A 27,892-nucleotide genomic window follows, 5' to 3' on the forward strand; every position below is an offset into this window, starting at 1 on the left:
ACACCGTCCTTTTCCTTGGTCGCATCTACGACGCTGTATTTCTCGTTCGTATAAACCAGCTGTGACTGAAAAAAAAGGAAATAGCAACAACACCGTCATACAATGGCCGCAATAACTTTATGCTCAGGCCAAGTGGCGATCGAGTGGATATAACTTCAGACCGTCACCGCTGCGCTTGAAATGCGTTGGAGCACGCATTCACGCATGCACGCAAGCAATTCATGAAACGGCTTTTCAAGGCTTCACTTACATGTTTGCGTCTTCCACTAAGAGCCGTGACCACTGCCACGAGGTCAAGACACTATCTTAAGACCAACCGATTACAAATGTAGAAGTCTTCATAAAATGATTCTTCGTGCGCTGACAGCCCGATCCACCCACCGAAAGACTCGGGAGCCGCGACCGGTCTATTAAGAGATGCAAAGTGGCAACAGCACTAAACTGGCTTAGAGCTGTTAGCTATGCGTTTAATGTCCCCTATTCATTGATTCTGTGGAGATGTGCAGGTTATAATAAGGGACAAATAAATGGCCAAGCTACTTCTTGAATTTCGCTCCGAAACCGGAGCACCGATGAGTCAGTGTTATGTCACGGATTTTATAGTAGTTTTATCGTCTTAAGGCCGTTTTGGTAGAGGGGAAAAGCTATTCAAACCTGCTAGGCTGAGTCTTTGGCTATTTAGGAATTGCAATTTGTTCCTTTCGACCTAGTAAGAGTTAAACTGGACTTTGACAAAGACTCTCAAAGCCTTCGACGTCACAACGAGCTCGCACAGAAAATCGAGAGCGGCGCGTACGGCGGCCATCTTCCGTGTTTACGTCCCCCCTCATTTCGTCCAAGCCTCCTCTCGCTGTAATACTGGCCGTGTTGCTAATCCATATAAGCATAATTTACAAAGACAGCTTATTCTAAACGGAAGCTTTAGCTTATCTAATTACATGAAAACGAAGAAATGTTTGTCTTTTTTTCGCGGCGACCACACCACCGATTTTGTTGAACAAAATGAGAATGTAAAATCTAATCATTGATGACAAAAATTTTCAATTTCTGTTATAAATTTTCGAAATATATCACGAAATACTGAAGAATCAAATTGTGATAATGCAATATCGCAATGTCATAAACTGCACAAATACTATGTATAAAGCGGACAAGATAGATGTAGTACACACCACCCTGAAGTATTCTCCTAATTTGTGAGATGGGCTTTCGCAAAGCCCTTGTTTGTATTATAACAGTTTCACATAGCTTGTATGGCGCTCTTTGGCCATATCTGGCCCTTGCGCCATAAAACCCCATACATCATCATCACATAGCTTGTAAACCCATATATCGTATTTAACTCTTAAGATGCTCTAATAGATGCAGTTTAAAGGTCTGCGATATATGCTTTTACGCGCAAGCGTAAGTGGCCAGCTAGCGCAATCGGCGAATGTCTGTTCGAACCAAGGAGGTTGAAACCTCCTCGGTTCGAACCCGCGAAGGAAGCGGATGAGGAAGGCTCCTGGAGGTGAAGGGAACCGCGCGCCGGGGAAGTACGAAGGAGCGCTCGGGGCGCGCGGCAAAGCAACGCCACCAACGCCACAGGAAAGTCTAGGCAACGTTGAGCGAAGGGCGGAAGGAGAAAGGAGGCGAAGCGTTGCGGAGGAGGTAGGTAGGCGGAGGCACGCTGGGTTGACCTGCTCTGGCGGCGGCTACGAGTTTTGTTTGCGATACGAACGTACCGGGTTCGTCTCGTGATAACATCGTCCTCGCGCGCCGTACGCTGCGAGCGCGAGTGAAAGTGTGCGACGGTAAGCCGGCAATGGCGACTCAATCTCGCGCGCGCAAGGGAGGATATCGGGATGGAAGCGCACCGTCTAACAACAGGGGGGAGGGGGGGAGGGAGGGAGCGTATTACTTGGGCGGCTGCTTCTTATGGCGCGGCCGCGCGAGCCCTGCCTTGAATACGATCTGCGATGCGGACAGTGTAGGCATTTAGGCGCAATTAACGAGGGCCGGTAGCTTCGTGTGCGCTATAGTACACATACGCTTGCGCAGTCACCCGCGTTCACGAAGTGAAACGTCACTGTAACTTCTTTGATGCAGCCTTAGGCAATTGTAAACTCGTGCTACCATTTTTTTCCTTAAACTTACTTATTTTGCACAAGTTTCGCAATACATTCGAGTTTCTTCATTTTATTAACATTGCAAATTGGGCAAGGTGGCAACGTATTCATCCTCAAGAGCACCAATTAAGACAGAGACAAGGAAAGGAACACAGGGCACGTGCTCATTACCAATTCAATTTAATACACTGAAACACAAGGTTATACAAGCGAAAGAAAGCATGCCTGTGCTCTCTTGCTTGTTCCTGTCTTAAGTGGCGCTGTCGAAGATGGAGGTCCTAAATCAAAATTCTGCTTCGTACAGTTGCTATAGTTACCTTTTTTTCTCTCGCATGATTCCTCTAAAAGCTTCCCTTCAATATTTCCTCTAACTAGTTATCGGCAGTAAAATAAAGCTGCAAAACAGTTCTCCGCGAATGCAGCATTTGTACGCGCGTGTTACCGAATACCTCCATGGGGTAGGCGATACCGTCGAGAAGGTGCTCGGAGCCCTGGCGCAAGCTGGATCCCCAGTGGAAGAGCGCGTACTGGAACACGAACGTGCCCGGCAGCCGACCGCCCCGCACCGTCCTCGTCGTCGCGTCTGGTGGTGACGCCTTGAGGGTCACTGCAACGCCACAGCAACCACCCACAGTCACGCGTACTTGTCTTGAGGCAAAATTAACGCGAAGAGAAATATCAACTGAATAGGATCAATGCAATATTTGTGCACAAAGTGCTGTGTTAGCTTTGTTTTGTTTTGTTTTGCTTTGTTTTGTTTTGTTTTGCTCGTTCGTTCGTTCGTTCGTTCGTTCGTTCGTTCGTTCGTTCGTTCGTTCGTTCGTTCGTTCGTTCGTTCGTTCGTTCGTTCGTTCGTTCGTTCGTTCGTTCGTTCGTTCGTTCGTTCGTTCGTTCGTTCGTTCGTTCGTTCGTTCGTTCGTTCGTTCGTTCGTTCGTTCGTTCTATTACCAACATGTCCAATCGCATGTATTCCTGCAAAGGCACAGGACAGAGAGCCCTGGAAAGCTTGCAGCAGCCAAGAGCATGTCTCGCGTACGCGACGACTACTCACGAGAAAGGCCGTCGTTGTTGACTGTGAAGTTGTCGAACGGCACGTCGTGACCCACGAACTCGAGCGCCTTCATGGCGATGTCGTGCAGCACACTGAACGTCTCGATGTTCACCGGCGACTGCTCCGTCCCGCCGCACGAGTTGTTGGCTATGCAGTGGTACTGGGGCCACGACCACGTACCTGCGGCAAATCGTAACTATAGAAGCGTCGAAAAAGTTTCGAAGGAAAGGATTGGGAAGAGCGCTTCAACCTATCCGAATACGTATGACGTAGCGGCACCCTTATCTGGGGCGAGGTGGGTAATCTATAAACTTTAGCAACATTGATGTATGTCATCGTGAGGAATTTCTCCTAAGCGCCGAAGACGCGGCTGGAGGCAGCATAAGGTCTCTCTAGGTGAACAAATCTAGGGGCCTTACGGTGATGGTGATGATGATTTATTGGCTTCCCCTTTGAAACGGGCGGTGACAAATAGTCACATATCCTGTGCTTGAGTTAATCAGGGATACCATAGCTTTTCATTCTAGCATTTTTAACGCCATAGCGTTGGGGCCCGGCACCGCAGAAAATCCGGAGTCGGCGGCGTTGTGCGTTAGAGAAAAATTATATTTAGGTAGATGTATATGTCACGCCTTCCTATATGACACGCGCTATATGCGGGTTGTATTGCCACACCATTCTATCGCTAAAGTTGCTCATACCTTGTCTTACATTCTTGACAAAGTTATTCCTTGGAATTTTGAGAAGGGCAGACCACAAAAAAAATGTCATGAAACAAAACACCTACAGCGCATGCATTTTATTTTAAACCTTCTCAAACTGCAACATTAAGTGTGCGAAAGAATAACAGAAACCTGAAAATGTTGTAATTCTTTTCGCGTGGCTGTGCACGAGCTCCGGGATCGGCCCACGCAAGAGGCCGCGTTTCTACCAGACAGCTGGCCTTCGTCAATAGGGTTCGCCGCCAGCATTTCCCGGTAACCATTGCGGTTACATAAGCTGCAGTTGCCGGGAAACGTGAGAAGCAGTCAGGGAGCTTTGAATGCTATCGCAATCCTCTCTTGGAAGCGAAGCTAAAGCGTCTTTCAAAAGTTGTTCGTTTCGCCTTTGGTCGAAATAAGCTTTTTCTAACCAACAGAATTATGTTTTCGCGTATATTCGTATTAAAATCCGAAGCCATCAAGTCTGCAGCTTGTGGGTAAGTCACACTTTGTGGATTTCCTGACGCAGCTTACTTTTCAACATTAATTTTGTTCAATAAGACACTTGCGTTGGCGGACGGCCTAGAAGAATGACGTATGCTGCACTTCTGCGCACGTGACGCAGGGCGTCGCTTGTGGTGGTGGTGCTTGAGTAACGTCCGCACCAACTTCGCTGTACATCCATTTTGACAGGGTAGAAGAGAGGCGGACGTTTTTCTTTCAATAATTCCTGATCGTTTATAAAGCTGCCAATCATGTACAGGGTTGTCCACATCTAGGGTAAACATCTTATTAGTATTCAAGACATCATAGAAGCTGATGTTCAGCGCATAATTCGAAAAATCATTATTTTGTTTATCGACACCATGATTACACATCGTATAACGAACATTTCACTCGTGAAGTCGAATAAACGCTGTAGTTTTACCGGTTAGAATAGTAATGAGGTAGGTGGTGTTCACCTTAGATGTGGACGACCCTGTACATTTACACTATGATGGCGATTGGACGTCTTCGCAAATTACGCACTTTTTGTGCAAATACAAGGCATAGCGTGACGGACAGTTTTTGCTGGGGTACTCGCCACAGAATGCGTACGCTTACATTAAAACAAAGATAAATATATATTGTACGCAGAAACCGTTGTACATAAAATGGAAAGACACTTTATAGAACTTCTGTATACTTGAACATTACGGTCTTTGGAGGCAATCGCTACGGCAGGGCCGCGAGACAGCTCTTTGTATGCCCTACATAGTTTCTCAAGTTACTTACGTGGATTATTTTCCATATATATATTTTTAAATCTTAATATTTTGCAAAACGACTTATGCGGCCATGTGCAGTGGTCCACCTTACACAAACCTTTTCTCTAAATTTCATTTGTAAATAAAAAACATGTACCGCCTATCGTTAATACAAACTAAAATAAAGGTCAGCCAACCGCTACCGGCAATCACCGTCGAACCATTACGTTTTCATTTTTGCGTTAGGGACTCGTACAAAGCGCTTATTTGTTTTGTTTTTTTATTTTGTTTGCCCACTTTGTCTGTATTCATCAGACGCAAAATGTGGGCCAACTTCGAAGGCAGAGCTTTCTAACACAGCGTCTCAAAAAGCAAGCTCTCACGATTGAAAAAAAAAAGTTGTCGCAGTTTCACCTGAAAGGCGAAGCATCAATTGCGATAGCAAATTTGTAGAGAGCTATACGGAGTAATGATAGTAGCTTTATCAGGTGTATAACCTTCGACATGCAGCAGCATCGGCAACACGCAGAACTGTTGTCGACGCCGTCGGCGTTTTGCCCGCGTTCGCATGAAATGTGTGCGGCGTTGGTGACTGTTGCCGGAGCGTCTGATATAAATAGGCACTTGGTGCCGCAGCTAAACGTCGCCTCCATTCCAATCCCCGCCACGGCCTTTCGCGCGTCGGAAGAAGGCGCGTTTGTTCTACATATATGGTGATTGTAAAGGAGGAAAGAGACGCCTACTTCTGCAGCCCTTAAGGGAGCACGGCGCGGAACGCGCGTTTGTTCTTCGCCGTGCGTTCACTCCCCGTGAAAGCGCGCGTCCCTCGCGCCCTTTCACTCGCACATACAGCGTCCAGAGCGCGGCGACGATTTCATCGCCGTTGACGTCATACGGAACCTCACGGTGACGGCAGCGACGACGACGACGGCGACGCCGACGGCAGAAATCTGCTTTGGAGTTTCCATTTATTTGCTATCGCAATAAAATGCGAAAAACGGGCACGCGACGCACAGCCGAGGCTTTTCAATGTGGGATTTTAGTAATATTGCAACACTGATTAGCAACTATAAGGATATCCCAGGCATATTCGAGCAAGCGCCGCTGCCACCAAGCGATGAACTGCCTACCGCAGTCACTCATGATCACGCGAGGTAGGACATGGCGTAGAATAACGGAATGCAACAAGAAAGCTGCGACGTAAGGAGCGGTGGCAGTGGTATTTCAACGCGATAGCGTTAGGGGCCCCGGGTCGCAGAAACTCCGGTGTGGGTGTCGGCGACGTTGTCCGCTAAGGCTCATTCAAACTCGGCTGAAACGACACCAATTTTGGTCTGCCGACTGTTGGGGACAGCGTTTTCTTTCCTTTAAACCGTTGGCCACAGTGTTCTATGAAAGGGGGAAGAGGGAACGCAGTTCCCTCTTCCCCCTTCCATAGAACACTGTGGAACACCGTGGTTCCACGGTGTTCCACAGTGTTCCACGGAACACAGTGTTCCACGGTGTTCCACTGTGGAACACTGTGGAACACCGGGTGTTCCACGCCGCGCGCGCCCACTTGGGCGGCCGTATCTTGACGCTGTGGTCTCTCGCGGCGTATATAGTTCGCGTTGATGCGAGCGCCGGCACGAAGGTCAGATCCCACGCTGGTGCAGCCGCGCTTGCTCACTACAGCGTTTTGACAGTGAGTGTCCGCGGTCATCGAGTGATATGCGTTCATGTTTACTTGTGCGCACGTGACACCATGCTTGTTAATTTAGTTAGTATGCCTATGTTTACCAGTTTATGCGGCCGATAAAACTACTATCCTTACTTCGTATAGATGTCCACTAATTTGCTTTCCCAATCGGTGCTCTTTTTGTCTTCTCGAGTGATCCTTAGATGCCTGCTTGATCTCTTCTATTCTATAGCTTGTTATATTTCTTTGTTTCACCACTTACGTGGTTGCCTTTTTCTAATCCAACAATTTTTCTGCCTTGTCTTTCTTATCTCCCGCTGCATAACGTCTACCAGTTCCTTTTATTCCCAGACTGTAGTAGGAAACGCTCCCACTTTCTTCTCTATGTTTCTTGCGATATCTGTTATTTGTTTTCAGCAGAGCTGGAAGTGGTATCTTGTGGCCGTTTGTTAAGCCACGAAGTGTTAGAACTTTTCGTGTGTGTGTGTTGTTCTCAGACAATCATTAAACAAGGGCCACTATGCATTCATAACTATGCTTTTGCCGATGTCTTTATACCAGCAACTGAGCGGCACGTAGTCTGACACTGAAATAATAAATTGTATGCTTATGATCTGGTTAGGCTACATTTTAACCAGATGGCGTCACCATTGCTACTGCTTACGTTTACGCTTAAGCCATTCCGGCATTTCTTAAATTGTAAGTTTATTGCCAAGCTTAAAGCTCTCTGAAGTCGCGTGCCCTCGACTTCTGTCGAACGCCTACAAGTTCCGCACGAGTTCGATACAACCCCTGGTACGCTAATTTTGCACTACATAAAAGCGAATTGTCTCCGGGATATCGTATTTCTTCCGTGACACATTCCGAAGTCTTCCTAGACGGGCCGTGGCCAGTGCTTTCGGCTGCTGTTCAGGAGGTAGTGCGTTTGATTCCTCGTCATGACGGCCACATTTACATGGGAACAAAATAAAATATTGATTGCGTAAATAAATTGACGTGCGCGTTCAAGCACCCCTTGAGTGTGGTCAAAATGAATTCCGAGTCCTCCCCTACAGCATGGCCTCTCTCATAGGCAGTGTGTTCCTTCGTTGCCTTAACACCTATGAATGAATGAATGAAAGTCCTCATTCCGCAAATTGGGGTGATGCGTATGGGAACTTTTGAATTTCATTTTTTTTATTTTTCAGAAGATGCAATGTTGGTGAAATCCACAGTCTACAAAGCCTGTACAAGCAACTCGTCTGCAATAGACAGCAAGCGCTGTCATCGCGTTGCACGTTTGATAAATTGAGCTCCCAATGTTTGTGTAGTTTCTTGTTGATCTTCTACTTTTTTAGTTAGATGCACCGTAGGTGTACCGTTGTAACAGGGACTGTCTGAAAGAACTTAGGTTGAAATCATTTTATGATATTGAAAGATATGGCTATCCTGTTTTAAACGGGTACGAAGACGTGATACACAGGACCTTAATGTATATTTATTACCAAAAAGAACGCGCAAATTATTTTCTTGCTCGTTCCCCTGCACCCATCCTTGTTCTTTCTTTCTTTCTTTCTTTCTTTCTTTCTTTCTTTCTTTCTTTCTTTCTTTCTTTCTTTCTTTCTTTCTTTCTTTCTTTCTTTCTTTCTTTCTTTTTCTTTTCAAATTCTACTGAACTAATCGACAAGAGGTGTACTTGTTGTGTAAAGCAGACTTACCATCATTATTGTAGCTCCAACAAGGCTGCATCCCTGCGTAACGAGAAACACAGAGAGAAGAAACGTATGAGCGAAAAAAAAAAAAAAAGAGTCAAACGCTCACGCTAGTCAGAAAGGGTACAGGGGCTGTATTCAGCAACGATTCTTTTCATTTGAACACTTGTTGCCCTCCGTCACTGATTCGAATGAACCCGCGCTTGCGTCATCAACGCGATTTATTTCTTGGCGGGATGCATATATAATAAGAGATGAATAAAGTAAGTGGAGAAGAATCCTTGCAAAATACTGCGCGCCAAGCTGCGAAATGCACATGTCACGAGTCCCAAATGCCATCGTATGAGGAAGCTTGACGAATGCACTGTGAGAAACGCGAGTATAGACAACGCATGCAGCTCGTAACAAGCAGGAGCGCATAAGAATAAAACGACAGTGGCTGGAGAGCAAGGCCCGCGATGCACCGACCTGCGAACATGGGAAAAGAGGAAAAAAGGGTGGGGATATATGTTAGCACCCGAACTAGTTGGTCGCAAGGTATACCCGTATCTCCCAGATTTTAGCTGGCTCCTAAATCCTCCTGAAGGACCACGCCTGCAATGGTCAAGTTTGCAAGCAATGTGTCAGGTATTTCTCAAGAGCGAAGCCTCCTGAGACACGTGAAGAAAGCACAGTGACACAATCTTTTTACAAGTCACGTGTGATTATTCCCCGTTGGGTATCTTAAAAACGTGAAAAACGCATTTCTTGTTTAGACACCGTGGTTAGGCGCCCGAAACAGCATGGACAAAGTGACCTTTTCCCCGTTGCTTATTCCAACAATACCTGCTTTTCTTTTTCCTCAATGCATAGCTGAATATAATAATAATAATAATAATAATAATAATAATAATAATAATAATAATAATAATAATAATAATAATAATAATAATAATAATAATAATAATAATAATAATAATAATAATAATAATAATAATAATAATAATATATTGAGTATGTAGCAATGTGTGACAAATCGGTACATTCACGCCGTACTTCGGACTGCGACATCACCTCGAGCAATACGAAATGCGCTTTACGGGTGCTTATCGTGGTCCATGGCGACATACCGGTGCACCAAAAGTTAGCGTAAGCCTTGCTCGAAGTCTGGCGGCAAAATTATGATTAAGCCACTGACATATCGTGCCCCGTGCATCTCAATATACATGCTAAATGCCAGTGGTTTAGAAAAGTTTCCAAAATTCCGTCGTGTATGTAAAGGCACATTAGCTGTGCCGGGTGATGTTCCCTTACGCATTTCCAACATTTTTACAACTCTACGCATGCATTGTCTATCCTGGTAAAATGTTAAATTAAACAGGCCGACTGAGTAACATAAGTATTAACTTAAGGTTCCAGACATACTTTTCCTAGAAAGCACACACAAACTTTGCATATTCTAATGACTAATTTAGTGTATATGCACGCGATGGTAACGATTCCTAAGCAGGACCTTGACACGGTCAGTGGCCTGCTTGATACACCTGTCATACGGGCACTTTCGAACGTGAGCTAGGCCGATCGGGATTAAATTTCGCAGTCACAAGTGGATTATTTGCACAGGCTACGGAAGGGAGACAATCGCGGTCGAGAAATTCGACTCCGATGGAGCTCGATCAAAATTGTGCCGTGTGACACGCATTGCCGATGCATCAAGATATTGGACTGTTTGGTGTTCGCTCATCTGGCAATGTGTCGAGTACAACTGAGCAAAAGCTAAAGACACGACAGGCCACACCAGGCAAAGACGACAGAGCGTCCTAGTCTGCCGCTCTTGTCTGGTGTGTCCTATAGGGATTAAATATGATCAGTGGTATACTCAACGCATTGCAAGATCCTCCAAATCTGCAAATGCATGCTCAAAGGCATGGTGACGAAGTCAACATTCTTTCACGCCTACACCGTCCCATGTGACAAAGGAGCTGCCTTTGGTCTCGCAAACCTCTCCTCGCGTCGATTTTTGCCGAGTTTTTTCATATTCTTATATAAAGAGTATCACGCGAAAAATACAATGGATATTTAAAATTGGCGACCGAGAATAGGCACATTTACAGAACACCACGCTGACGTTATATTGCATGAGCGCTTGGCATTTCAATACTTGCGTGCTGTTCTTTTGCAAGAGAAGGCTGGTCGTAGTTGGTGATGATGACCCCGAAGGCTGTGGCGCATACCCACTAAGAGAGTTCGCCAGAGAATCGGGCAGTGCCGATAATTGTTTTTCTTGTTGTTGTTGCCTAAGAACAATAATTGAAATAGACTTTAGACGTGTGGGAAATCATTCATCTTCACCTATATTTGGCTCTCCCTATTGTTCATCTTAAAGGTTTATTTTTAGTTCTTATTTATATACTTTCCTGGTGTTTCTTTCTTTATTTCATCCTTTCTATTGCCAATCATTTTACGTTACAGAGTAGCCTGTAGGCACCTCCACACAGGCGGTCATAATTCTATGCATTTCATAAATGAACTTCATAGAATATCATAAAGAATATCTTAGAATGTACCCAATATTACCAACATCGGTTTCGCCTGCGTGACCGCTTGAACACCCTTGACAGACGTCCTCTTACAGTAAGCAAAGTGCTTGGACCGTGGTCGTGCCCTGATAAGCAAAGGCCCGCTGTAACTGCCCGTCACAATTTTTTAGTGGAGACTAATCTTATCGACTGCATTTAAGTAGCAGGATGTTTTGCCTTCTACATTGTGCTTCTTTCTTAACGAGCGGACCTCGTGGAAGTGTTGTCCTTATGTGTATATGAAGAGACTTCTGTGGACTCCTGCACTCATATGTAATGAGCGACCATGCTATAGTTACTCAACTGTGCTTTTGATGCTGGTGCCCGTAGATGTCGTAATCCTTGTGCGCATGCGTGCGTGTGTGTATTGTGCTTTTTGATATTCTCTTCTCTTTTTTCTTAAGTGCCGCCTGAGGAGGAAGAACGAGTGACTCTCCTTCGCCCTCCTTCTCCCTTACCCCATCCGGACACAATACAAGTTTTATCTCTCTCTCTCTCTTATTTCTTCTCCCTTTTTATTTTTCTTTGAGTAACGAATTTGAATTTTTGGGACAGCCGGCTGTGACATTGCCCACCTTCCCATACTTCTACATCTAAACGAATGAATGAATACACAACCAATCATTTAGATGCAGATGCGTGGGCAAAAAAAAAGGAACTTCCTCTGCCCTTCTCTCTGTATAGACTTTCAAAGCACTCTAAGTGAAACGAAAAAGACAGGAAAATAAGGCGTGTGATTGATAACTCATATGCAAGTGAAATAATTCGTGTATTCGAACAAGATTACCAAAGAAACTACCGCCGTTCACCTTCTCTCTTTCTTTCCTTTTTATATCTCCATGTTGTTGGCCGTGTTTCGTTTTACAAAGTCAACTTTATGTACAAATATATATGCAGCAAGTATGAATACACGCGAAATGACATGTGCGAAATCCCACCCCTCCTGGGTAATGGGTGAAGCCCCCAAAGTTGTTTTCGTGGGTCAAGTGCGAGTTGATATTTCAGTTTTCTTTACTTTCTCTTTCTTTTTTGGCCTTGCCTAAGCGGTCTATTTGGTATTTTGGGAAAGTCGGCTCAAATATGCCGCCTTTTCTTTTGAATGCAAAATGTGGATGAAGGAACTTCTTTCATGTCGTCGTTCTTTGTCGTCGTTCTCTTTTTCGTTTTGTTGCTTTTGTCGTTATAGCGTTGTCGTTGGTAGTGTTGTAGTTTTGTTGCTTTTCTAGTTGTCTTGCTGTGGTTGTTATTGTTGTTTTATCGAATGGCACATTTTTCTTATTAAATCAGATGTAGAAACATGGTAGGATAGGGTACGCCAGAACCAGCTTTCCCATAACGCCAAACTCATTACTCAAGCAACAATTTAAAAAAGCCACTTTTTCGCCCGAAAGGCGAAGCATCGATAGCGATAGCAAATTAGCAAACAGCCATACGAAGTAAGGATAGTAGTTTTATCGGCCGTATAAACTTGTAAACATAGGCATACTGAATAAATTAACGAGCATGGTGTCACGCGCGCACAAGCACGCTTGAACACATCTCACTCGATGACTGCGGCAACTAGCTGTCAAAAAACTGTAGTGAGTAGTCAAAACACTGTAGTCAAAACACTGTAGTCAAAACACTGCAATCAAAACAAACAACGCTGTAGTGAGTAGACGAGGCAGCAGCAGCGAGCGAACTGACCTTCGTGCCGCCGCTCGCATCAACGCGAACTTAGCCATGAAAACTCAACGCAGGGGGGTAAGACTCTGCCCCCGCTGCAGTAGGCTTTCAAGATACAGCCGCCCGGGCGGCAGTGCGCGGCGTAGTACGTGGCCTCCCCCTCCCTCCCCTCCCCCCGGAGCCTTGCTGACCGGTGGCCGCAAGCGGTAGCTCGTACGGCGCGGAGTAAAATGCCCCTCCCCACCCTCACTCCGAAGCTTTGCGAGCGACTGGAAGACGGCGCGCTTCCTTCCCGCTTCTCGCCCTTGCGTACGCGAGATTAAGCCGCGACGTCCAGCTAACCCTCTCACGCTTTCACTCGCGCACGGAGCACACGGCACACGGCGACGATTTTATCGCCCGTGAACTCTATATGGAACCTCACGGCGCCGGCGTCGGCAGAAATGGGCCTGGAGTGTCCATATAATGGCTATCGCAATAGAAAGGAAAAATAAATCAGAAAATATTAAGAACTATTCGCGATTACCCGAGAATCACGTGAGGAAGTCAAAATGGCATTATAAATTAAACTTCCTTTGCAAGGTTCTACCGTTGCTGAAAATTTGGTGCCCTTCCGAATGAGTGTAAATTTCGAGGCATTGAATTTTCGTCCCATTCCGGAGGATGTTGCCAGCCTGCTGCTCGCTCTCGCTTTCCTGTCAAGTATACTGTTGTATCTTGTACATCGTTCTTGCATTTTCGGTTTCAGTGTTTAGGTTGGCAACACTGTGTCCTTGTGCTTGTATATATTTGTGAAACGTCTATTAAATGGGAGCATTATGCAACACGCTACTCGTGTGTGCGAGTCACGTCACTCCTTCATTACATATACATGTTTTCAAACCAAATAGTAGTAATAATAATCAAATTCCTATTCGTTTCTTTAGTCTGATAGGGACGTGGCCTGCAGTGATAAGGCGCCATTATCATCAGAGCCAATTGGTATTGCGCAACAAGGTCCCACACACAGTGTATTTATAGCAGGTGTTTCAAACATACAAATAAATAGGAAGACAAGGAAGGCCATCGAGTCGGATACGTATTTTAATCAAACTTTGTTGGACACATACAGACTAGTGTGAGTGGTATGTGATGGTAGGGAGCATGGTAGAGTCGTAATATAAACGTAGCTCTATTTCACTCGTATACGTGTTTAACTTGACGAAGTGACAGTTCCAATACGGAAAGCGCTTCTGATACGGAGCTACTTACCTGCTGCGAGGCTCAAGGTTTCTGTGCCTGACCAGCGCGTCACGCTTTTCAGGCAGTTCGGGGCTGTCCTCCTGGAGAGGCCGTATAGAAGAACCACTGGCATCACTGCAGCGATGAAAATTTATTCGCGAAGCAGGCCTCTTTGCTTGACCGTGCCAACTTGCATCCTGTGATGGAGCCTAAGTCGTTCTTTGCTCGCTTTATAGTGTCTGAGACTCTCCAACACCTGTTTTGCGACTGCCCTCGCTGCGCATCACAGTGTGAGACGCTTGCTTCGAGGCTAGCAGGCATTGTGGAATAAAAGGGGCTACGGACGAACACTGTGGAAGTCCTTCGCAAATGCGACTATAACTACGCGAGACTTTTCCGGGCGGTGGCGTAGCAGGCCGCGCACGCAGGAGCCTCGAAGGAACGATGCTCAATCGTCGGGGTTCGCTTCAAGACTGAATATTTATTGTACAAAAGACAGATCGCAAGGAAGAGAAAAGGAATAGCGAAGAAAACACAAAATGCAAGTCCCCAGTACGCCACACCGACGCTTTCGTCCCTCTCGGAGGCGCCGGCGATTCGCACTCAGCAGGCGGCCCGCCCAAAACACGGGGCACGGATCAGATTGCGGGTCGAGGCGCTGGCCGGGCCGCTAGCCCAGCGCCCCGACCCTCGTCCGTTCGTCGGCTCCTCCCTTACCCTTGCGTCGTCGGGCCCCAAACCACGGTTGCCGCAAACGTGTGGCGGTCGCTCGCAATTCTCAACAGGCATTGGCTGCAGGCAAATATTGTCCGAAAGTACTATTTTGTCCGCAATGTGTGACCGTACAGTAGCATCAACAGCTACAAGGGCTGCTCTGGAATACTTGAAGATCACCGGACTAGAGGCAAGGCTTTAAAGAAACTACAGCGTATATATGCATTCCTTCTTCGAGTCCTCTTCATCGTCACTCTTTTTTGTCCCCTTTGCTTTTTCCCCTATGCAGAGTACCAGGCCAGATCATGCTAGCTCAGGCCGACCTCTCTGCTTTTCTAACTCGTCCAATCGGTAGCCTACAGCAGTGCGCCTAAGCTTAGCGCGTCCTAATATGGGAAGTTCCTGAAGACGTAGCGGCCATTCAAGGGTTTGATAGGACGGAAGTTGTTGACGAGGTTTTCAGTGCTGCTTCCATTACCATGGGCGACTTGTAGGTCACGGAAGGCTTGCAGCTAGAAAAAGAAGAGGAAGGTTGCTTAAATATCAGAGAGGCAACGCTAACAGCCGCTGTGAAGGGCAGTTTGCATCAAATGTGGCTCCCTTGCAGCGGTGTTTGATCCACGAATGGACCCACAAATGGACCGACCAACTGGGCCCACCGGACCAAACAGACCGAACCAACCGGATTGATTGATTGATTGATTGATTGATTGATTGATTGATTGATTGATTGATTGATTGATTGATTGATTGATTGAGTGAGTGAGTGAGTGAGTGAGTGAGTGAGTGAGTGAGTGAGTGAGTGAGTGAGTGAGTGAGTGAGTGAGTGAGTGAGTGAGTGAGTGAGTGAGTGAGTGGTGGGTCCAAATGGTAGTTTTTTGACATATTCCCGACAGTGCACTGAATTACCACTCGAACAACACGCAAGCAAGCACGTTTGCTTACTTAGGAACATTTTTATCCAGTTCAACTTACCGTAAGATGAGAGTGATATCATGAAATATGCATGATACTCGTATATGTTGACTCAAAAGGATGTCGGTGATGACACTGTTCACATGCTTGTGACAAGTGTTATAGTGTGAAAAGTGCTTCTTTTATAATTTAGCTTTTTCAATTTTTTCAATTTTTTACTCTTTTCATTTCGTAGTCTTTGGAACTTCGTAATAACTAGTTCTAAAGAGGCCTACATTCCCACTTTTCGTTACTTAATAACGACTGAACATTTATATATCACGAGACTCCACATCACATTTAGTACATTTCTATTCTACATATAGCTTCTGAGCAGCCTTCGGAACCCGGTGCAAAGAAAGCGAATGGCTACGATTTTACGACTTACGCGGACGGTGGGGTTTAGATGCTTTGAAGTTGTATCTAGTCGTATTAGCTGTTCAGGTGACGAGAAAAAATGATTTGCGTTCTCTAAAGAAACCCAAGTCGGTCAAAGGCATGCAGTGAGTTCTAAGAAAACATCGACAAGTTTTCAGGCAGTGTCTAGGAGGATTACAGAGTTATCGAAAGCATACTGAAGGTTAAAATTAAATTAATTAAATTATGGGGTTTTACGTGCCAAAACCACGATCTGATTATGAGGCACGCCGTAGTGGGTGACTACGGAGATTTCGACCACCTGGGGTTCTTTAACGTGCACCTAAATCAAAGTACACGGGTGTTTTCGCATTTCGCCCCCATCGAAATGCGGCCGCCGTGGCCGGGATTCGATCCCGCGACCTCGTGCTCAGCAGCCCAACACCGTAGCCACTGAGCAACCACGGCGGGTTGTTAGGTGTATAGAAAAATGTCAAGTTGCTGGAGCCTCTGATATAAATAGGCACTTGGTGCCGCAGCTAAACGTCGCCTCCCTTCCCTCCCCCTCCCCCACGGCCTCTCGCGCGTCCGAAGAAGGCGCGTTTGCTCTACATATATGGTGATTGTAAAGGAGAAAAGAGACGCCTACTTCTGCAGCCCTTAAGCGAGCACGGCGCAGAACGCGCGTTTGTTCTCCGCCGTGCGTTCACTCCCCGTGAAAGACGCGCCCCTCGCGCCCTTTCACTCGCACATACAGCGTTCGGCGCGCGGCGACGATTTCATCTCCAAATGACGTCATACAGAACCTCACGGCGACGGCGACGGCGACGGCGACGGCGACGGCGACGCCGACGGCGACGGCGACGCCGACGGCAGAAATCTGCTTTTGAGTGTCCATATAATTGCTATCGCAATAAAATGTCACAAGTTAGTCTAGAAACACCGATAGCAAATCTAAATGTAGCGAAAAATGTCGAAAGATGTTGAACTCAGAAAAAATCGGGCAATTTCTGCGCAAAAAAGGCCACACAAGCTTGCCTAAGTCTATTAAAAACCCATCACACGTCAGCGCCAAATAATTTTTTTTTCTATTTTTTAGTACCGAGTGAAACTGATCGCGGTACCAGCAAATGTCAGTTTAGCAGGTAACCTTAGCAGACATCTCTATCCGTCGAATTGAACTTGACCGACATGCCTGTGCTTCGCTGATTCCGCTCGGACTCCTGAGCACTGTCCAGGTGACCGCCTCGGAGCACGGCGGAGTGGTGAGGGAGCCCTGGTAGCGGTAGTACTGCTGCGCGTTTTGGGGCATCAGCTGTCGCAGAGGCGGAATGTAAGCCAGGTTCGCTCGAGTGCTGCTTTCACTGCGCATCTTGCGCAGAGCTTGCACGATGCTGCTCAGCGCCGGGTTGTCGTTCCGGCTCACCTGCCATGGAAGCACAATACACAGACCCGTCAGGCATTCCGAGAAATTCAAAAATATATGCTGCTAATCTACCAACAGTGGGAGAACAAGGGAGTCCTCAGCCTGGAGGAGATGGTCCCGTTTTTCCTGCGAACACGTAAGAGCTCTTCTCTTGCACATCGGATTACGATGTGCGATGACGACGTATGAGCAGACGATAGCCGGCTTCTTCCGGAAGTACGTAGTTATCATCAATATTAGTAATCAGATTTTTGCTCACTTAAGCCTGTTTATTAAACTGCATCAATAAATGTACGCAGTCACAGCAGGAAGAAGTGCGCTGATCCAACCGCACTTCTTGATTGATGTAAGCGACATGGCCAATAGCAGCTGCCTGTGGGAATCTGCTATATTACGAAATAAGGCGTCCAGCAAAGAGTGAGGAGCCTGGCTTGCTGTTGAAAAGGGAGCTTTGAGAGAAAGGTGACTTCGCGCTCCGCTTCTGAGCTCCTACGCGCCGCGCACGACTGCAAAACTTCGGTGAAATGTTCACAAGAGCGTACTGCTGTCCGTTGACTATGTTCTGTTCGTTACCAAGCCCGAGGGGTGGCTCAGGACCCCTTTAAAGGGAGTTTCGCAACTGTTTTCAGGCCGGCGTGTGACAGCGCGGTCGATGTCAAACATGAGTGCAGTTCGACAGAAAGGGTGGATATTTTTGATTTTGAAGACGGATCGTTACAGGAGTGTCACTGGCGTGTAAGAAAAAGCAGGTAAAGGATTGGTGGCAATTTTATGCAGCGAAGCACCCCTGTGGGGTTATGACGGACACCGTAGGGGCGGGCTGCCACACTAAATTCGCCCCGCCTGGGATTCATATTTAAATCTAACTACGTGAGCGTTTCACCATTCCACCCACATCGGAATATCGTCACAGCGGGAAGTCATTCATTGAACCTGGCAACTCGTGTTCCTCGGCAGGATGGTATAGCCATGGACCCGCGGATTACAAATTATTTTAGCGCATCTCACTGGGGATAGACTGTACCTCGAAGAACACCGCGACGACCGCGATGCCGTCGGGATGCTTGAGGGCCTCTTCACCCGTGCTGTACTTCTTGTTCATGTGTACCAGGTGCATCTGTAATGACGAAGACAGGCAGGCAGGCACCGTAAGCCACTCCAATCTTCGAACTTAGTAGTGTATAAGTGTAGAACAAAATGCAGAGCAACCACACTGCATACGCGGTGGAGTCCTACCAACTATGTCTCTAGTTACGCGAGCGTCACTGTGCATGCGTTTCACTTCGCTTAATTTTCGAGAGCTGTTGCACTCTCACACGTACTATACGCTCGAAATTATTGTGCTTCGCAATTAGAAATGAAGGTAAGCTTTAAGGCAGTTCATAACAACCGAATGTCGGACTTAAGGCATGCGAGTTCTCGTGCGAGTCGTACAAGGCTGCAATTTTCCTTTTATCTCGCTCTCTAGGGTTGCAAGAGATTCCCGAATACTACGTCATATACCCTACCTCCATGGGAAAGACAAAGCCATTGATCTGGTGTTCAGAGCCGATGTTGGAGCGATTTCCCCAGTGGAAGTGGAATTTCTGAAAACCGTACGCTCCATTGAGGCCTCGGCCGGTGATCACAACTTGACTGGCTTTACTCGAAGAGAATTCAACTGTTTGGAGAGTAACAACAGAATTACATGCGCTAATTATTCACCACGCTTCCCTTAAGTTTGAAATTTTGTGCGCTTGTACAAATACCGTAAGCCACTCCAATTCAATAAATGTACGTGGTTGACCTATATATGTTATTTCTGTATTCGACCAGGTACTAGCCACATAGGCCCATTTGTCCAACCATTTTTGTGCGCATTCCTAGAATTGCTTAAATAAAGCTCATTTTTGATTGATTGATTGATTGATTGATTGAGTGAGTGCTAGTAGCAAAGAGAGAGCGCTCGGCGTTCGATGGGGGAGAAAAACCTGGCCGAGACGATGCTGCAAATGTTTAGTAAGTAGCGCCAAACATGTGTGTTGTCTGTGTTCTACTCGTTATGTCCTGTTTCTGATGCACTACGCCTTTTGCCCCCATCTTGTTGTACCAACAAGCCTAACGTGCAACGTTAGTCAACATTCATTGTCCCCTTCAGAATTATACCAGCCGCGTGAACTTCTATGGCAAAATACATTCTGAGCGACAAGATCCGTATGGCTGTTTCAACACTGAAGTTGGCTAGATTCTCGCATTTTGAGAAGAAAATGGCCGCATCACTGGCCCCACTTAATATAATAGTAACAGCGTGGCGAAATTATTATATTATTATATTATATTATATTATATTATATTATATTATATTATATTATAAAAACTATTATATTTGCAGGTTATTTCTTCTTCTTCCGTGTTTCTCGTGTTTTGCCCTTTGCTTTGTCTGGCACGACCAGGTCTTAGTGTCTTTCCTTTAACTCTCTCCGTTTTTCCTTTTTTTCTTTTTTTTTTCTTTTTGGCATTTCAACTTAACACGACAGGCGTGTCCGTCAATTGTGCATGCCAGCTAATAGATTTGAGGGGCACGAAGACCCTATAATAAAATGGCGCATCAGATTGAACCCTTTCTCTGATTTCTGATATTTGAACTACATCAATCTGGTATGCTCCACTAGACGCTACGCCTTATATAGCGCGGAATTTTGACCGAAGAAGTGTGCTCGTGAGCGCATCTCTGTTCAGCGTCAACAAGCAATAAATCAGGACATAAAACCTGTACATATAATGTAGACATATATTTAGAGCATCCTAACTTGTTAATAGAATTGTGCATGATATTCCACTGCTTTTGATATTGTTGAAAGTTTTTTTCGTTATTTTTTTTTTGGAGGGGGGGGGGGGGGCTACACCATCTTTCTGACAGTAAATATGTGCTCGTTATTGGCGAAATTTCCGAAACGGGTACGAGCCAATGTGATACAAAATGTATAGATTGCTTATATATATATATATATATATATATATATATATATATATATATATACCTGCCAAGGTAGAGGTTTCCCTGAGCCCCTCGCCTCTACCCCTCCGCCCCCCGCCATGCACATCGCATCACCATTCTTCATTCGACAAGCACAATATGTCGCCTTTGTCCTTGTGAAGCGTAGACATCTCCGACTGCGCATGCGCCCAATTTAGAATTTGCATTTCGGCATGCATTGCAAATGGCATACTGCGTAAGCATGAACGTTGCTTGAGATAATTGTTGTGACACATGCGACACTACACCATAACGTTCTACCGGAGTACACGAACATTTGGAACGCGTTCTACATACCCGTGTGCCCGTTGTTCACAATGGATACGTTTTGCAACGGGTCCAGGTACCCGTAGTACTGAACGACGTCAAGCGACTGGTCGTAGATTGTCCACCTGTCCACTATGTTTATGGGTGATTGGTAGTATCCGCCGCACTGATTCTCCACGTTCAACTGAAGGTACGGCCATTGAGCGACCCCTACAAGATGGCAGAGAGAGAAATTCAACGTGAGACTCACAGCAATTTGCTGTTCTGACGACCAATGGAAAGCATTAAAATGCGCAAGACAATAAAATCCACCTTGTGTAGAATATTATAGGCGTATAAGTACGTGGTAGTACATAGCATGTGCCTTTTTGTATGCTATGTACTAAATGCCGGAAATAACAGGGAGGGAAGCAAACGAAATATTTTCTTCTTTACGCGGAGTGTTCGTATGTCTTAAATATACAAGCTGAAAAGATAAGGTTTTCAAGTATAATAAACTCGGCCTGGAGTAGATTACGTATCTCGAATACAGAGGCGCAGTTTCAGCACATCTCGACCTTAATTCTTGGGCTGGAAGAACGTAATAAGAAACGTTTAGAACGGCTTTCTTGGTGAAAACAAAGCTATGGAAAAACTGACCGTTGGTGTATAACATTGCTTGCCCACGGAGTGCTCCGCATTTGCCAGATAATAATAATTGCTAGTGCGCTTGAATAATAACGGCGTCGCTATTCGCCATGCAGGTATCCACCATTAATGCAAATAGAAAAGCGATGCACTATGTGTAGCGTTCTGGCAACACAGTCGACAACTAGAGGGCCTCCTGCAGTAACCCAACACATATACACCCTAACTATATGGCTCATATGAATACTAACAGTCAAGAGACAGCTCAAACTGTAAGCGTCATTACGTCATGGGAGGTCAAAGTGCCAGGGCACAGATGAAAACAGTTGTCTATTTTAGTATACAGTACTGTTCTGAAGGCCTAAGCACAGACTAGCATAAGATACTTATGTAAGCATTGATATAGCGCAAAATTTGAGACGCTGACATCAGTAATGGAGGATGCCTAAGAAATAAACAAAGAACGGCCGCTGTTCAGTTTTTATGGCTTGATGAGTTAGAGCACTCGCCAAACAATACTGCAGAATACTCGCACCACAACACTCGATTCCACTGAAATGAAGTTTCGTTTCAATGTCCATTCATTTCCCTCTCTGTCACACCGTTCGTACCAGGGTCATTGCACAATAGAACGGTGAGCATGACATTCACCATGTCCTTGGCACGTAAAACCCCAGAATTTCATTTTTTTTAACACTCACCGTCTCCGTAAGTCCACTCGTCCTCCCCGCGACCTGAGGTAGGAAACGAAGAAAAAGTTATTGCGGGCCAGCGAGCGATATTAGAAATTTGAATAGATCAGCAGTTTGCGATAAGATAGGATGAAAGCAGTGGTACCACACAGGACGACAGAAGAAGGAGCACACAGACACGGCGCTGTATGCCCCCGTGGTAGCGCGCTGTTTTGATCAGACCATCAACCAACAGTCAATACTCGCTATCTCCGTTACCCCCGTATTCATAAACGCTCCTCGACTTGACTTGACTTGCCACCGCTCAGCGCGTTCGACCGTTGAACGGTGGCAGTCATGTTGAGGAGCGTATGAATCGGGGGTTATACTCTCTCAGCAGTCATGTGATGGCGTCGGCAAACGCGGTACGTTCCGGCATGTGTAAACCTGCGTAAGACGATGTGGCCTCTCCCCCTTACTAGGAGTACTGATCAGCGTTTGTGCTAGCGTCCCCTTAAGCGGAAGATGGTCATATAATGAAGGGCCTGTTATAAAATAGGAATGACGTCACATATCGTATTGGTGGAAGTCTTAGATTTAGGCGCCGAGACTGCAATTAGACGGAAGATTACGGTTTAAGATTCCCTCCGGACCCCACTCATCATCATTCACCCCGGTGGTGTTTTTTATTTTTTTTTTAACCAACGTGGGAGCGGCCCGCAGTTTGCCCCTATAAAAACGGGGTGAGTCCAGGACCTAAATAAATGTTACCACCACCACCAACACTCACCGTCTCCGTAAGTCCATTCGTCCGCCCCGCGACCTGAGGTAGGAAACGAAGAAAAGGTGAGTGCGAGCCAGCGAGCGATATTAGAAACCTGAATAGGTCAGCAGCTTACGATAAGATCAGATTAAAGCAGTGCTACCACACAAGACGAGAGAAGAAGAATGAGCACACAGACATGGCGCTGTACCCGCGTGGTATAGCGCTGTTTTCATCTGACCACAAACCAACTAGTCAATACTCGCTAGTTTGCGTTAATCCACAATGAGTGATGGGGAATTTAGATTCTGTCGCATGAGGTCATTACTGCGACAGGTGACGCAATCGTTGAGAAAAAGGAAGCGAGCGAGGACCTATGAACTAACGGACACGAATGATTAGTTAAAACTATAGCTGCGCATTGCAGTTTTCAGTAAGCAAGTCAATCACATCTACCGAGAGCAAAACTGTAGTACCCCCGAAGACATGACCACACACAAAAAATAATAAAAAAATGACCCGTGTCGATGCCATCTCCTAATTACTGAAGCAGCTTACTTTGACGTCACAGAATGCGGCACAGAATGAACTAGGTCGATAGTCTCGCTCTCTCGAGTTCCAGCATGTTATGTGGTTGCTTTCTTTGCTTTTATTTTTCAATCGGTCATAAGCGTGACCACTTTCTGGGCCAGTCGAATGGTTAACTCGTCAGTGCCGAGCTGTCAGAAAAGGGGCGCCGAGGCTATTTTATTTTGATGATTAAAGAGACTTACGTCAAGCTAGAAATGAAGAACTAAATTAAATTAAATTCTAGTGTTTTACGTGCAAAAGCCATGATGTGATTACGAGATACCCGTAGCGGGGGACTCTAGCTTAATTTCAACCACCTGGAGTTCTTTAACGTGCACCCAATGCATGGTACACGGGTGTGTTTGCATTTCGCCGCCATCTAAATGCGGCCGCCGCCGGCCGGGACTTGGTCAAATTAAAGATTCAGCGTGGCGTTTACTGTAGGTTTCTGTCGCGTTTCGCGAAATCTGCCGCTAAACCAACTTTTCGAAAGAATGGCTGTCAGGCATACTCCAGCCTCTTCTCGTGGCGCCTGCCTTCTTTTCTATGATCCCATGCTTCCATGGCAAAAAAAAAAATCACCAGGAAAGAAAACTATTTCTAACCCAACCTCCCTCTTTCAGGTCCAAAACATTTACCTCAGTTGGGTGGCATATGAGTCGTCGTATCATTGCAATTACTTGGTAAGGGATTACCATCAAACGGAAATAACTAGAAAAAACTGTGAGGCAAGACACAGAGACGGGAACAAGAAGGGTGCTAGACTAACAACTTACTTTATTCTTGAGCAACGGCGTCCTCAAGGACCAAACTGAGTATGCGTGATAGCACTGCAAGTCACTTGAAGGCAAGCCATCTAACTACACGTGACAATCTTTATCGAGAAACCGGAGCTCTTTGCTTGTCAAGAACACAGATGACGCACTAACACACTTGTCCAGACCAAGTTTGTAGAAATGAAAAGCTTCTGTAATCTCTCTCTCATTTGGCGTCTTAGCTTTGCGAATTACTAAAACGTTACTGAAGAGCAAAGAGCTCCGGTTTCTTGATAAAGATTGTCGATATTCAATATATTCAATATACAACCCATTCCCTGCGCGCATGGGTTTTGGTAATGGTTTGTTGGTGGGTTAGTTGGTTTTAAGTCACAGTGTCACACCGAGCGTCTTGTGAAAGGCTTGCGTCTTTTCGCGATACATGACGTTACCATGAGAGATAAAAACGCTTTCGATATCCGCCCCAGTTTAAGCCAGTTAAGACATGGCTTATCTCTCTGTTGCAGAATGCCAAGATCATCGAGACCACTAAACTGCTTCCACGCGTTACGAGTCATTCAGGCCCTAAGGGTATACGAGCAGGAACCGTAGAACACACCCCAATACTCACATGCGGCGAGCAGAATGAGACAGCAGCCCAACGAAATAGTCGAATCCCTCTTTTTGAACGAGAAGCGACCCATTATAAGTAGGGAGCGTAGTTCAGTTGTATAACTCTGCGCCCAGCCGCCTGACAGCTTCCAGCTGATGGTCACGGAGAAGCAGATACACGTTGGTGTGGTGGTGGAGCGCTCCTCTTTAACCTACTCATCGCGAGATACGCAGACAGATTCGCTGTACTGAACACAGAAAAGCAAAACCTAAAAAAAAAAACAAGCTAATTAGCTTGCGGACGTCAGCCGCTCACTCGCAGGTGTAGGCCCCATCGCAGCTGCTTTTCGACCCTTGAGTCAGCTTACTTGTTTCCGGTGAATCGAGCGCCATGCTGTGCAAGGGGCCATCACGGCGCAATAAAACGAAAAACTGAAACAAGAAAATCAAGTACAGGCTGCCAGTTACTCCTTGTTCGGTTGCCGCTCCACTGACGCGTAAACGATGTGCACGAAATCGGAAAACCTGCCGTGTCATTTTCTCCACACACCTCGCGCCCTCCCAACTAAACCTTCTCATCACACAACACGTAAACTAAAGCCCTCCCTCCTTCATCCCCCTCACCTCTCGCGCCCATGTTTTTCGTCCCAGGATGCAAATCCTCTTTTGCTGGGTGCTATTTCGAGAAACATTACAAGAACCATTGGGGACAGGGTATTGATGAATCTTAGAGGAGGAACGAATAGTATCGTGCTAAGGTTACTACAGGGAAACCAGGGCAAGTATATGTGCAGTACGCCGCAAGCATGATGGCTATAGCCAGCATAAAAAGCTGGGCTAACAAGCAAACAGCGTGTGAACAGAAGTACCTAGTATCCTCCTCTGCAACCCACTCCGTGGATTGCAGCAGAGGCTAGGACTCCTGTCAGCCAATCAGGGTAAACGAGAGCCGGCTGCGTGTTCAAAAGAAGCGAGGTGGCCTCGCCCATTGTGCCCTACTAATCCTACCGCGAAGGCTTCCACTATAAGTCGGCGTCGCACGGAGCGCGATCAGAGGCAGACAGGGGAGCAGCCATGTGTTCTCCTGGCTCCCATTTCAGGTTGGATGACGCAACTCGTATAATTTGCAGCCCCACACGGAAGTAGTTTCGCGAAATGAAGGATACTTCGGCACTTGTTGAGGATCAAGTCTCGTGGATTTTGCGCTCGTAGCTGTTGTAGTAACTTTACAGCTGCATTAACAACTTCGTCGTCACCGTCGTCCCAACAACCGGATGCCGACAACCGGATGCTGCCATCAGGAGATTATTTTCCGATATGACTTTTGGTTTGCGTCGTGCGTGGCATTTTACGCGTATGGAGGAGGGGGAAGGGGAATGTGCACCTATATGTGCATAATAATATTCCCTGTCGTGAATACTATGGGGACGCCGTCGTGCGCTCGTTAATTTGTTTTGTGGGCTGTACTTTACTTGCGATATATTAAGTTATAATTACTATTCGTACTGGCACGTCGAGCCCTTTATCTGAAGCCTTTTCTGTGTCATATGTGCTTCCGAGATGTCTAATCCCGCAAAAGTTTACTTCCGATGGTAAGATATATATTGTGTTCGTACTTGCACGTGCAGATTCTTGTCTAAAGTCTCACTTGTGTCATATGTGCCTCCGAGAGGTTCAATCACAGAAATTTTACATGCGATAGAAAGTTATACGTCATGTTTTTATTGGCTGGTGTCACCTTGTGTGAAGCCTGGTGTACGTCGTTAATCTAAACACGAAGAACAAATAGTTATTCGCCTAGTACATTCCAGGTGGGGGCGCAATGGCGCCCCTCCACAAGAAGAGAGGTTTTCACCAAGGCGCCTAGTAAATGCGTCTTGCTAAAGCAATTTTGTGAACGTGCACCTGAAGCGGTGAATGATGATCAGGAGCATGGCGCAATGGGCACCATGTCCATTGCATATTTAAATTTGCTCTCGGAAGTCCTCTCAGTCGCACTTTTATGAAAATAGATTTTAGTGTTCCCGACACACTCGCACAATTCCAGGGGAATTAGCAGATATAGCGTTCCGCAGCCGAGCCCGAGGTGCCGGGTTCGAGTCCATGCAGCGTCGGCCGCCTTCCCGTGGAGGCAGAATGCGAATGCGCTCGTGTACCCAACCTCGTGTGCAAGATAAAGAACCCCACGTGAGGACGAAACAAAACCGAAGCCTCACATTACGGCGCCTCTCGTAACACTTGCATTGCTTTGGTATACGTTAAACTTCACATATCTAATCCACTCGACTACATCTGGAATTCATTGAAGCGTGTCGATTACCGTGAACCCTGAAACCGCATTCTCTTTTTGAGTCGCATGTCGTTTTTGTCTATGTATACACGACAGTCAAATGCAGTGGAGCAGCTGGCAGGATAAGTTGATAAGATCTGTAACGTCAAATCAGTCAGTCGGTCAATCAACTCGTATATCGATCAATGAGCTGAACACAGCGAATTAGTCATCGCGCTGACAAAATCCGCATGAATGTCTCATCATTATTTGCAGCTTAAAGGCGTGTCTGGCTTTGGGGGTACGTGTAGAAAGTGTACTTCATAAAGACGCTATTTTATATCATCAGCCTATGTCCACTGCAGGACGAAGGCCTCTCCCTGTGACTTCCAATTACACCTGTCTTGCGCTAGCTGATTCCAACTTGCGCCAGCAAATTTCCTAACTTCATCACCCCACCTAGTTTTCTGCCGTCCTCGACTGCGCTTCCCTTCTCTTGGTATCCATTTTGTTATTTTATATAATGCAGTAGTAAAAACAGATGCGACACACCAGCCATCGTACACTTGCTTAACCGTCATTCATGAGCTTCTATGGCTGCTTCCTCGTGTTGTGGCTACATCCGGTTTCGAGTTAAACGCTTCTGCGAACAGAAACGTGTGCTAAAACAGTATAGCGAAACGTACAGCTCCGGAACATGACTGCGACATGTGGCCCGTATAGAAACGCGTAAATCTAAAAGAGTGCTGGCTTTACAGCGCGTATGAAAAATTACTGTCCCGCCATTTCCTGACTGTGTGACAAAGCACTCGCTTCATCTAAAGACATTTTTTTTTCATTTAATTGAAGAGAACGGTTTCCCCGTCTCGTCAAAGTCTACGCCCAACACCCCACATGCTGTACTGTAACGTCATTATTGTTTACTCACCCGGCACGATGATGACACCGTGGCTATGGCGTTTTGCTGCGGA

General features: G+C 46.1%; 1 protein-coding gene across 1 annotated transcript in view; it reads right to left on the reverse strand.

The window, feature by feature from the left end:
- The window catches only part of LOC119445158 (uncharacterized), a 40,970-nt gene extending 16,062 nt beyond the window's left edge, over positions 1 to 24,908 (reverse strand). The window contains exons 1-9 of the mRNA XM_049664901.1: positions 24,672 to 24,908; positions 22,743 to 22,775; positions 20,685 to 20,864; positions 18,880 to 19,031; positions 18,396 to 18,488; positions 17,141 to 17,371; positions 15,023 to 15,146; positions 3,160 to 3,339; positions 2,558 to 2,715 (exon numbers count right to left, since the gene is read on the reverse strand). Coding sequence (XP_049520858.1) covers positions 2,558 to 2,715; positions 3,160 to 3,339; positions 15,023 to 15,146; positions 17,141 to 17,371; positions 18,396 to 18,488; positions 18,880 to 19,031; positions 20,685 to 20,864; positions 22,743 to 22,775; positions 24,672 to 24,744 — 1,224 coding nt within the window. The 5' untranslated portion in view covers positions 24,745 to 24,908. The remainder of the gene's footprint in view (positions 1 to 2,557; positions 2,716 to 3,159; positions 3,340 to 15,022; positions 15,147 to 17,140; positions 17,372 to 18,395; positions 18,489 to 18,879; positions 19,032 to 20,684; positions 20,865 to 22,742; positions 22,776 to 24,671) is intronic.
- Between the last annotated feature and the right edge of the window lie 2,984 nt (positions 24,909 to 27,892).

Source organism: Dermacentor silvarum, chromosome 3 (assembly GCF_013339745.2).
Source record: "Dermacentor silvarum isolate Dsil-2018 chromosome 3, BIME_Dsil_1.4, whole genome shotgun sequence".
Taxonomy (NCBI): Eukaryota; Metazoa; Arthropoda; class Arachnida; order Ixodida; family Ixodidae; genus Dermacentor; species Dermacentor silvarum.